This window comes from Ranitomeya imitator, chromosome 5, assembly GCF_032444005.1.
Source record: "Ranitomeya imitator isolate aRanImi1 chromosome 5, aRanImi1.pri, whole genome shotgun sequence".
In the NCBI taxonomy this organism is placed as follows: domain Eukaryota; kingdom Metazoa; phylum Chordata; class Amphibia; order Anura; family Dendrobatidae; genus Ranitomeya; species Ranitomeya imitator.
This window is the reverse complement of record NC_091286.1, coordinates 394,557,292-394,569,852: the sequence shown is the minus strand read 5'-3', so window position 1 is coordinate 394,569,852 and position 12,561 is coordinate 394,557,292. Positions and strand designations below refer to the sequence as shown.

At 46.4% G+C, this 12,561-nt stretch overlaps 1 protein-coding gene across 1 annotated transcript in view; it reads right to left on the bottom strand.

Annotated features, from left to right (window-relative positions):
- CSMD1 (CUB and Sushi multiple domains 1) overlaps positions 1 to 12,561 on the bottom strand; it is a 3,308,788-nt gene that overhangs the window by 432,668 nt on the left and 2,863,559 nt on the right. The window contains exon 38 of the mRNA XM_069726899.1: positions 4,970 to 5,088. Within this exon, the coding sequence (XP_069583000.1) occupies positions 4,970 to 5,088 (119 nt within the window). The remainder of the gene's footprint in view (positions 1 to 4,969; positions 5,089 to 12,561) is intronic.

Below are 12,561 nucleotides of genomic sequence, written 5' to 3'. Positions count from 1 at the left end.
AAATCAGCGCTGCAGGAGTCGTCACAGTCTATCTCTACCTGGACCCGTGAACGCTTACCTGTTACGACCGATATGAGCACAGCCGTGGCCAAACGTCAACAGGCCATATTGAAATTGTCTTTGGGGAATCGAAGCCACATAGCGCAGGAGCTCTGGAATGCCATCAAGCAGCACAGCGGCATGTGGTTTGTGCCAGCGAATCTCCAGCCAGGCATTTTAGTATGTGACAATGGCCAAAATCTGGTGGCAGCACTGAGCCTAGGCAACCTCACTCACATCCCATGTCTGGCACATGTGCTCAACTTGGTCGTGCAGAGATTTTGAGGGACTATCCAGATATTGATGCATTGCTGCACAAGGTCCGCCTAGAGTGCGCTCACTTGCGGCGTTCCAGCATGGCAAGATCGTGCATTGCAGCTCTGCAGCACCGATTAAATCTTCTGGAACATTGCATCATATGTGACCTACCCAGCAGGTGGAATTCAACATTACATATGTTGGGTCGGTTGTGTGAGCAGCAGGCAGCAGTTATGGAGTACCAGCTGCATCAGGCGCAAACAAGTCGCACTGCGCGCCTTTCACACTTCACCACCACTGAGTGGGCCTCTATGAAGGACATCTGCCACGTTTTGCATGCCTTCAATGATTAAACGCGGATAGTGAGTGCAGATGATGCACTAGTCGGCATGACCATCCCCCTTTTCTGCCTGTTTGAAAAAACAATGCAAGCACTTATGGAGGAGATTGTGGAAGAGGTGGAGGATGAGGAGTCACAAATGCCATCTGCTTCTGGACAATTTGCGCAATGTGGTTCCTCACAAAGGCCTAGGCAGGCGACACTTTGTGAGGAGGATGAGGAGGAGTCAATGGAGGAGGAAGACATCTGTCCAGAGGAGGGAGTTACACAATGCTCTAGCAGTCAGTATGTAGAGCGAGGGTGGGGTGATGCAGAGCAGGCAGAGATAGCACCTCAAGCAGGGTACAGCGTTTCTTGGCCAGTTGGCAGTCTGCAGCACATGGTTGATTTCATGCTGCAGTGCCTTTGAAACGACCGCCGCATTGCCCACATTCTCAACACGGTTGATTATCTGGTGTACACCTTCCTAGATCCTCGCTACAGGGACAACTTACAAAGCCTCATAACACCATTAAACCATGAGCGTAAAATGCAGTGCAGGCTGCTAGTGCTTTACAAAGTAGCTCAGTGCGTCGAGGCAGTGGAGGAAGCTCTGCACAAAGAGGGAGCAGAAGCAGTGCCTCAGCACAAGGCAAGACCAGTATGGCCCAAATGTGGCAAAATTTTGTGTGCTCGCCACAAATGTCTACACCATCACAGACGGCTCCAGTCAGCAGGAGGCAACGGTTCTGTCAGAAGGTGACAGACTACATGTCTTGCCCTCTCAATGTACTCTCAAATGGTTCTTCCCCCTTCAAGGTTTGGGTCTCTAAGCTGGATACATGGCCAGAGCTTAGCCAGTATGCATTGGAGGTGCTGGCTTGCCCTGCTGCTAGAGTATTATTGGAACGCGTCTTTAGTGCCGCAGGTGGTGTACTAACAGACCGTCGCATGTGACTATCCTCCGTTAACGTTGACCAGCTTACTTTTCTGAAAATGAACAAGGCCTGGATCTCCCAGGAATTTGCCACTCCTCTTCCAGATTAAATAATTGTTTGGCAACAGTATGCAGGTCTCCTGTTGTGTTCATGTTTCTACCACCTGAACTGTAATCACTGGGCTCCAACCACGCCAGTTGCTCAGAAGTGCCGTCTGCATAGTCAACACTTGACCCAGTGTTATTGGGTTTCAGTAACGTCAGCTGATCCCCTGCTGTGTATCTGGCAATTTCTCCTGCTCTGTCCATACACACACTAACAGATATTAAACTTGCTCCAATTAGGCCTCGGCCTACACTCTGCTTCTAGCATTGACTCTGGGCTCCAACACCGCCAGTTGCTGCTCGGAAGTGCCATCTGCACAGTCAACAGTTGCTCCTCTGTTATTGGGGTTCAGTAATGCCAGCTGCTCCCCTGCTATGTGTGCGGCAATTTCTCCATTCTGTTTCTTGCATTGACCCTGGGCTCCAACACCGCCAGTTGCTGCTCGCAAGTGACATCTGCACAGTGAGCACATGCTCCAGTGTTTTGAGATTCAGTGACGTCAGCTGATCCCCAGCTGTGTGTACGGCAATTTCTCCTGCTCCCTCCACATTCACACTACTCCAGATTTTAAACTTGCTCCAATTAGGCCTTGGCCTACACTCTGTTTCTCCTGTAATTCCTGGGCTCCAACACTGCCAGTTGCTGCTCAGAAGTGTCTTTGGCACGGGTACTCCCTCCTGCCCAGCCTGGTTCCAACACGCCCGCTGTTTCTGGGTAGTGTCAAGGTCACTTTGCCTCCAATATGTTGTCCTTTCGGGTTGCGGTCGGGTTAGCTGACTCTATGGTGCCTGCAATTTAGGTGTTTCCTATGTGAGCTGCGGGAACTGGCAATCAAGGCTGGTTCCATAGTGCCAATAGGAAAAGCTCCCCCTGTAGGACTATGGGATTTCGGTAACTCCGGCTGGCTCGCGGCCTAGCAATTTTTTTTTCATGTGGACCTTCTGCTGCCTATCTGAGTTCCAGCAACATTAGCTGGTTCTTTGGAAGTCAATCTTGAATAGGTCCCGCTGCTTTCTAGTACCGTCAGCTGGTTCTAGGCAGAGCCTTTGGCTTAGGTGCCTCCTTCTCGGAATCCGAGTTCCATCAACGTCTGGTGGTCCTTGGTAGTGCTTTCTGGCACGGGTACCTCCTGCTTAGTAACCATGTTCCAGTACCGTCAACTGGTCCTTGGTAGTTCCATTGGCTCTTGTACCTTCGGCTACCCATCCTGGTTCCAGTATCGTCAACTGGTTCTCGGCAGTGTCTTTGGCATGGGTACTCCCTCCTGCCCAGCCTGGATCCAGCACGCCAGCTGTTTCCGGGTAGTGTAAACGTCACTTTGCCTCCAATACGTTGTCCTGTCGGGTTGCGGTCGGGTTAGCTGACTCTATGGTGCCTGCAGTTTAGGTGCTTCCTATGTTGGCTGCGGGAACTGGCAATCAAGGCTGGTTCCATAGTGCCAACAGGACAAGCTCCCCTTGTAGGACTGTGTGCTTTTGGTAACTCCGGCCGGCTCGCGGCCTAGCAATTTTTTTCTCATGTGGACCTTCTGCTGCCTATCTGAGTTCCAGCAACATTAGCTGGTTCTTTGGAAGTCAGTCTTGAATAGGTCCCCCTGAGTTTAAGTTCTGTCAGCTGGTTCCAGGCAAAGCTTTTGGCTTAGGTGCCTCCTTCTCGGAATCCGAGTTCCTCCCATGTCTGGTCGTCCTTGGTAGTGCTTTCTGGCACGGGTATCTCCTGCTTAGTAACCGGGTTCCAGTACCGTCAGCTGGTCCTCGGTAGTTCCATTGGCTCTTGTACCTTCGGCTACCCATCTGGGTTCCAGTACTGTCAGCTGGTTCCAGGCAGAGCCTTTGGCTTAGGTGCCTCCTTCTCGGTATCCAAGTTCCACCAACGTCTCGTGGTCCTTGGTAGTGCTTTCTGGCACGGGTACCTCCTCCCTGATGACAACCCTAAAGATGATGACCCTGAAGACCACCCCAAAGAAGACGATGACCCCGGAGACGATGACACCGGAGACAACGACCCTGGAGACGAAGACCCTGGAGACGACGACCCTGAAGGCCACCCCGAAGAAGATGAAGAAGCAGAAGAACAAGAAGCTGCAGAACAAAAAGCAGAAAAACATTAAGCATATAACTAAAAATCAGAGCAAAAGATATTATCTAAATTATAAGCAGAAAAAAACTAAGTATTGTATGGGGGTGAGTCCTTTCCTCCTTGTGGTGCCCCTGGAAAAAACCTGCTGCTGCAGGCAAAACTGAACACGGACAAATCCTGTTGTAAATCTTTTGTGACAGGCAGATTGGAAGGTGTAATCTTCATACTTTTATAGATAACAACTACAGGAATGCCTGTCACAAATAAGAATATGGTGAAGAAGAAGAATATGAAGAAGTAGAATGTGAAGAAGAATAATAGTTCAATAAGAAGAATATGAAGAGTGTAAAAAAAAGAATAATAGGAAGAAGGTGAAGAAGAAGATGAATATGGTGAAGAAGAAGTTGATGAAAAAGATGCTGCTGCTGAGGATGATGAAGAAGAAAGTGTTGGAGAAGTAAAAAAGAAGGCGAAGAGCATGGAAGTAGTGAAGCATAAATATCTGACAAAATATAAAAAGCTTAACATAGCCAATATTTTTGTAACTCCGAACGCCTTAAAAAAAAAATTAATTCCTGCTATTCCAATTGATTGGCCTAAACCTCTATGCCTTTAATTTCTCCTCCACCTCACCCAATACATTCTACATTATTCTTAGTTGTTATCCTTCATGTAGAATTAACCTACAAGGAAAGAAACGGTTTAGTTTAATTCCAATATTTTTGTCCCATTAACTTGCATTGGTTTCCGTAATCGGTATCGGCAATATCCGATATTTTTTGGATATCGGCCGATCCAATCTGATACCAATATTTTCGGATATCGGAAGGTATTGTTCAACACTACTGATGAAACAATGGTGGCAAAAAGTGCCACACTAAGCAAACACCAATTAAAATATGATCAAAAACATTAATGTAAATTATTCAATTTTTTTCATGAGGAAAAAATAGAAGTCTTAATAAGATCTTAGGCATCTGTTTTCTCCATATGTCACCACATTTTCTCCTAGAATCAATGTGTAAAAGAAAGAAAACTGCACATAAACCACCACCACATATATAAACACATGCCACAATATTTTGCAGTGATTTTACATAAATTTGTTAGAAAAATGTAATGTCAGAGGTATAAAGAGAGTATTTTTTTAATGTTTTTCTTATCACTTTATTATATTTACACAAATTTTACACTGGTGTGATAAATATATTAAATGCCAATCTCAACCTACCTGCAATGTGTACCCAGATTCACATTGGAATGATACAACATCGTTTACCATATATCTGTCCCCATTTTTAATGCCATTTGTTGGAATTAGTGGTTCTGGGCAAGCAGTAAGTCCAACAGCTAATGGAATAAATAAAAATAAAAATTAATATTTTTTGAAAGCATAATTAATTATTACAACTAATTAAAGTACAGGAGCTGGTCATATTTATGAACCAATATTTTTAAAATCGTTTGAAAAATGAAAAATTGTGACTGAGTACTGTGGTTAGCTGCAACTTTTTTAGAAATAGTTTTGAAACATCTTCTGTTGATGGAATTCTGAACATTTATCAGTTTTATCAGCAGGACTGGGCAAGATACTTTGGTGCCCTTATAAGATACATTTCATCAAGGCACCACCCCTGTTCACACAGCCTTCTTTTCCTTTTGACTTACAGTATATCAGGCAGATATTTGTTAGGCTAGGTTCACATTGCTTTAGGGCAATCTGTTTAGCGCATACGCTAGCGGATTGCGCTAACGCAGTGTCCCAAAAGGGATCGCGTTTGGAGATCCCGCTGGCGCAGATACCCGATCTGCGCTAGCGAGGAACGGACCTCGGACACTGCAAGCAGCGTCCGAGGTCCGTCCGAAACTAACGGTACATCGCTGGCGCATGCCAAAAATGGCATGCGCTAGCAATGCACTAGAGATCCGTTAGCACATTGCAGTCAATGGGTGCGCTAATGGATCCGTTACATAGCATTAATTGCGACAATTGCACCGCTAGCGGACACCCATTAAAGCAATGTGAGCCTAGCCTTATATACTTTTGTCTGCTGTGCTATTCCATTCAAAGACATGCAGTAAAAAATAACATATATGGCCGAAACATCTAGTTGAGATAAAAATTGAGAAATCTTCTCAACAAATACATCTGATAAAATGGAAAACCAAGGCAATCAAGAAATGTTTCACATATATCTGAATATGAGGTAGAAACGTTTTACAGTTCCTTTGTTCCAAATTTTTTATGTGAGGATTTGTATTATACATTAGGTGTTGATTATTGATTTTATTCTGACAGCCTTAACAAAGGTCTAGGGATGGACCAAAACTCTTACAGGTAATTTTGATTTTAATCTAATTTTTATTTCTAAGATAAGGGGACCCACAGACCCGCACACATTAGACAGATGTTGGCCAAACTACGGTTCACCACAAGACTATATGAGTGTGCAGCACCCCAGCTCACTAGTTGATGCAGTGATGTTGCTTTTCCTTCGGGGAGAGTAATGTCATGCTCAGAGGTAATGGAGTTCTCTTCACCAGGTAAGGCACACACATGCAACACATTCTGAATCCAGGCCTGGAGGGGGCGCTCAGGACCCTGATTCAGGGGAGCTTCCCTATGCTATATGTATCCTGACCTGGAGTAAGAGCTAGTTAGTTGGTCATGGGAGACCAAGCAGAGCAGATGTCTAGGAGTGACAGAGCAGACAGAGAGGCCTGGCAGCCATGAGGGAGTTGCAGCCTCTGGAAGGAGGAAGACCTGAAGGGTTGGATGTGGAGTAGCCAGAAGGGAAGGAGCACAGGAGAGGAACAGAGTTCAGAGGGGAACTGTGGCAGGGCACCCTCAGAGCTGAAGCACAGATCTGGGTATGGGAAGCCCAAGACTTTTGTGAGACTCTAGGACACAGAACAAAACCGGAGGGCATGACACTATACGTTAACTGCCCGCACCACACCTGAAACGCAGTAGCAACTAAGGAGCCCGGGGCATGATAGAGTCCCTGTAAAAAGGCTCAAGCTGCCCGTCGTGCAGGTACCAGTCCCAGGACAGGGGGAAACTGGAGGACTCTGTAGGAAGCTTCAGGCAGCAGGGACCTCACCTTTAATAGTGCTAGTTGGAAAAGCTCACGGACCTCTTATGGAGAAGGGAACCCTCTATTGTCTCTGAGCCAGCTGTTACGACCTGGTGGTGAGGACAATAATGGACCTGGTGGTTAAGAGCACACAGAATGACCTGATAGTTACTAATAATACAGGACAAGCTCTGAGACGTGGGAACTTTGCTGACCGCAATCCCTAATCCTATCACACACACTAGAAATAGCCGTGGAGCACTCCTGACGCTCCCTAGGCGCCTCGTCACAGCCTAAGGAACTAGCTAGCCCTAAAGATAGAAAAATAAAGCCTACCTTGCCTCAGAGAAATTCCCCAAAGGAACAGGCAGCCCCCCACATATAATGACTGTGAGTAAAGATGAAAATTACAAACACAGAGATGAAATAGATTTAGCAAAGTGAGGCCCGACTTACTGAACAGACAGAGGATAGGAAAGGTAACTTTGCGGTCAGCACAAAAAACTACAAAAAGACCACGCAGAGGGCACAAAAAGACCCTCCGCACCGACTCACGGTGCGGAGTCGCTCCCTCTGCGTCCCAGAGCTTCCAGCAAGCAAGACAAAAATCAAAATAGCAAGCTGGACAGAAAAAATAGCAAACAGAGAAAAACAAGCAGGAACTTAGCTTCTGCTGGGAAGACAGGTCACAAGAACGATCCAGGAGTGAACTAGACCAATACTGGAACATTGACAGGTGGCATGGAGCAATGATCTAGGTGGAGTTAAATAGAGCAGCCAGCTAACGAATTAACCTCGTCACCTGTGGAAGGAACTTCAGAAGCCGCAGCCCCACTCACAACCACCAGAGGAAGCCCACGGACAGAACCAGCCGAAGTACCATTCATGACCACAGAAGGGAGCTTAACAACAGAATTCACAACAGTACCCCCCCCCTTGAGGAGGGGTCACCGAACCCTCACCAGAGCCCCCAGGCTGACCAGGACGAGCCAAATGAAAGGCACAAACCAGATCGGCAGCATGAACATCAGAGGCAAAGACCCAGGAATTATCTTCCTGACCATAACCCTTCCACTTGACCAGGTACTGGAGTTTCCGTCTCGAAATACGAGAATCCAAAATCTTCTCCACCACATACTGCAACTCCCCCTCAACCAACACCGGGGCAGGAGGATCAATGGATGGAACCACAGGCGCCACGTATCTCCGCAACAACGACCTATGGAATACATTATGGATGGCAAAAGAAGCTGGAAGGGTCAAACGAAATGACACAGGATTGAGAACCTCAGAAATCTTATACGGACCAATGAAACGAAGCTTAAACTTAGGAGAGGAAACCTTCATAGGAACATAACGAGACGACAACCAAACCAAATCCCCAACACGAAGTCGGGGACCCACACAGCGCCGGCGGTTAGCGAAACGTTGAGCCTTCTCCTGGGACAATGTCAAATTGTCCACCACATGAGTCTAAATCTGCTGCAACCTATCCACCACAGTATCTACACCAGGACAGTCCGAAGACTCAACCTGCCCTGAAGAGAAACGAGGATGGAAACCAGAATTGCAGAAAAACGGCGAAACCAAAGTAGCCGAGCTGGCACGATTATTAAGGGCGAACTCAGCCAAAGGCAAAAAGGACACCCAATCATCCTGATCAGCAGAAACAAAGCATCTCAGATAAGTTTCCAAAGTCTGATTAGTACGTTCGGTTTGGCCATTTGTCTGAGGATGGAAAGCCGAGGAAAAAGACAAATCAATGCCCATCCTAGCACAAAAGGATCGCCAAAACCTCGAAACAAACTGGGAACCTCTGTCCAAAACGATGTTCTCCGGAATGCCATGTAAACGAACCACATGCTGGAAAAACAACGGCACCAAATCAGAGGAGGAAGGCAATTTAGACAAGGGTACTAAATGGACCATCTTAGAGAAGCGATCACAAACCACCCAAATGACCGACATCTTTTGAGAGACAGGGAGATCCGAAATAAAATCCATAGAAATATACGTCCAGGGCCTCTTCGGGACCGGCAAGGGCAAAAGCAACCCACTGGCACGAGAACAGCAGGGCTTAGCCCGAGCACAAGTCCCACAGGACTGCACAAAAGAACGCACATCCCGTGACAAAGAAGGCCACCAAAAGGATCTAGCCACTAAATCTCTGGTACCAAAGATTCCAGGATGACCAGCCAACACCGAACAATGAATCTCAGAGATAACTCTACTAGTCCATCTATCAGGGACAAACAGTTTCTCTGCTGGGCAATGGTCAGGTCTATCAGCCTGAAATTTTTGCAGCACCCACCGCAAATCAGGGGAGATGGCAGACAAAATTACCCCCTCTTTGAGAATACCCGCCGGCTCAGGAACACCCGGAGAGTCGGGCACAAAACTCCTTGACAGGGCATCAGCCTTCACATTCTTAGAGCCCGGAAGGTACAAAACCACAAAATCAAAACGGGAGAAAAATAGCGACCAACGAGCCTGTCTAGGATTCAACCGTTTGGCAGACTCGAGATAAGTCAAATTCTTGTGATCCGTCAAGACCACCACGCGATGCTTGGCTCCTTCAAGCCAATGACGCCACTCCTCAAATGCCCACTTCATGGCCAACAACTCTCGATTGCCAACATCATAATTGCTCTCAGCAGGCGAAAACTTTCTAAAAAAGAAGGCACATGGTTTCATTACCGAGCCATCAGAACTTCTTTGCGACAAAACAGCTCCTGCTCCAATCTCAGAAGCATCAACCTCGACCTGAAACGGAAGCGAAACATCTGGCTGGCACAACACAGGGGCAGAAGAAAAACGACGCTTCAACTCCTGAAAAGCTTCCACAGCCGCAGAAGACCAATTGACCACATCAGCACCCTTCTTGGTCAAATCAGTCAACGGTTTAGCAACACTAGAAAAATTACTGATGAAGCGACGATAAAAATTAGCAAAGCCCAGGAACTTTTGCAGACTCTTCACAGATGTCGGCTGAGTCCAATCATAAATGGCCTGGACTTTAACAGGGTCCATCTCGATAGTAGAAGGGGAAAAAATGAAACCCAAAAATGAAACCTTCTGAACTCCAAAGAGACACTTAGACCCCTTCACAAACAAAGAATTAGCACGAAGGACCTGGAACACCATTCTGACCTGCTTCACGTGAGACTCCCAATCATCCGAGAAGACCAAAATATCATCCAAATATACAATCAGGAATTTATCCAGGTACTCTCGGAAGATGTCATGCATAAAGGACTGAAATACTGATGGAGCATTGGAAAGCCCGAATGGCATAACCAGGTACTCAAAATGGCCCTCGGGCGTATTAAATGCTGTTTTCCATTCATCGCCCTATTTAATACGCACAAGATTATACGCACCACGAAGATCTATCTTGGTGAACCAACTAGCCCCTTTAATCCGAGCAAATAAATCAGACAGCAGCGGCAAAGGGTACTGAAATTTGACTGTGATCTTATTAAGAAGGCGGTAATGAATACAAGGTCTCAAAGAACCATCCTTCTTGGCCACAAAAAAGAACCCTGCTCCCAATGGTGACGACGACTGGCGAATATGACCCTTCTCCAAGGATTCCTTTATATAACTCCGCATAGCGGCGTGTTCTGGCACAGATAAATTGAACAGTCGGCCCTTAGGAAACTTACTACCAGGAATCAAATTGATAGCACAATCGCAATCCCTATGAGGAGGTAGGGCACTGGATTTGGGCTCATCAAATATATCCCAGTAATCCGACAAAAACTCCGAGACTTCAGAAGGGGTGGATGACGAAATAGACAAAAATGGAACATCACCATGTACCCCCTGACAACCCCAGCTGGACACAGACATAGATTTCCAATCCAATACTGGATTATGGACCTGTAGCCATGGCAACCCCAAAACGACTACATCATGCAGATTATGCAACACCAAAAAGCGAATATCCTCCTGATGTGCAGGAGCCATGCACATGGTCAATTGGGTCCAGTACTGGGGCTTATTCTTGGCCAAAGGCGTAGCATCAATTCCTCTCAATGGAATAGAATACTGCAAGGGCTCCAAGAAAAAACCACAGCGCCTAGCAAACTCCAAGTCCATCAAATTCAGGGCAGCGCCTGAATCCACAAATGCCATAACAGAATAGGATGACAAAGAGCAAATCAGAGTAACGGACAAAAGAAATTTCGACTGTACCGTACCAATGGTGGCAGACCTAGCGAAACGCTTAGTGCGCTTAGGACAATCGGAGATAGCATGAGTGGAATCACCACAGTAAAAACACAGCCCATTCCGACGTCTGTGTTCTTGCCGTTCAGCTCTGGTCAAAGTCCTATCACATTGCATAGGCTCAGGTTTATGCTCAGATAATACCGCCAAATGATGCACAACTTTACGCTCACGCAAGCGTCGATCGATCTGAATGGCCAAAGACAGACTCATTCAGACCAGCAGGCATGGGAAATCCCACCATGACATCCTTAAGGGCTTCAGAGAGACCCTTTCTGAAAATTGCTGCCAGCGCACATTCATTCCACTGAGTGAGTACAGACCACTTCCTAAACTTCTGACAATATAACTCGTATCTCTACCTCATCCTGACCCTGACAAAGAGCCAGCAAGATTTTCTCTGCCTGATCCACTGAATTTGGTTCATTTTAAAGCAATCCAAGCGCCAGAAAAAACGCATCAACATCACGCAATGCCGGATCTCCTGGCGCAAGGGAAAATGCCCAGTCTTGAGGGTCGCCACGTAACAAAGAAATAATGATTTTCACTTGTTGAACAGGGTCACCTGAGGAGCGAGGTTTCAAAGCAAGAAACAATTTACAATTATTTTTGAAATTCAGAAACTTAGATCTATCCCCAAAAAACAAATCAGGAATAGGAATCCTAGGCTCTAACATCGGATTCTGAACCACAAAATCTTGAATGTTTTGTACCCTTGCAGTGAGATTATCCATACAAGAGGACAGACCTTGAATGTCCATATCCACACCTGTATCCTGAACCACCCAGAGGTAAAGGGGAAAAGAGAGACAAAACACACTGCAAAGAAAAAAAAATGGTCTCAGAACTTCTCTTATCCCTCTATTGAGATGCATTAATACTTTCGGCCACCTGTACTGTTATGACCTGGTGGTGAGGACAATAATGGACCTGGTGGTTAAGAGCACACAGAATGACCTGATAGTTACTAATAATACAGGACAAGCTCTGAGACGTGGGAACTCTGCTGACCGCAATCCCTAATTCTATCACACACACTAGAAATAGCCGTGGAGCGCTCCTGACGCTCCCTAGGCTCCTCGTCACAGCCTAAGGAACTAGCTAGCCCTAAAGATAGAAAAATAAAGCCTACCTTGCCTCAGAGAAATTCCCCAAAGGAACAGGCAGCCCCCCACATATAATGACTGTGAGTAAAGATGAAAATTACAAACACAGAGATGAAATAGATTTAGCAAAGTGAGGCCCGACTTACTGAACAGACAGAGGATAGGAAAGGTAACTTTGCGGTCAGCACAAAAAGCTACAAAAAGACCACGCAGAGGGTGCAAAAAGACCCTCCGCACCGACTCACGGTGCGGAGGCGCTCCCTCTGCGTCCCAGAGCTTCCAGCAAGCAAGACAAAAATCAAAATAGCAAGCTGGACAGAAAAAATAGCAAACAGAGAAAAACAAGCAGGAATTTAGCTTCTGCTGGGAAGACAGGTCACAAGAACGATCCAGGAGCGAACTAGACCAAT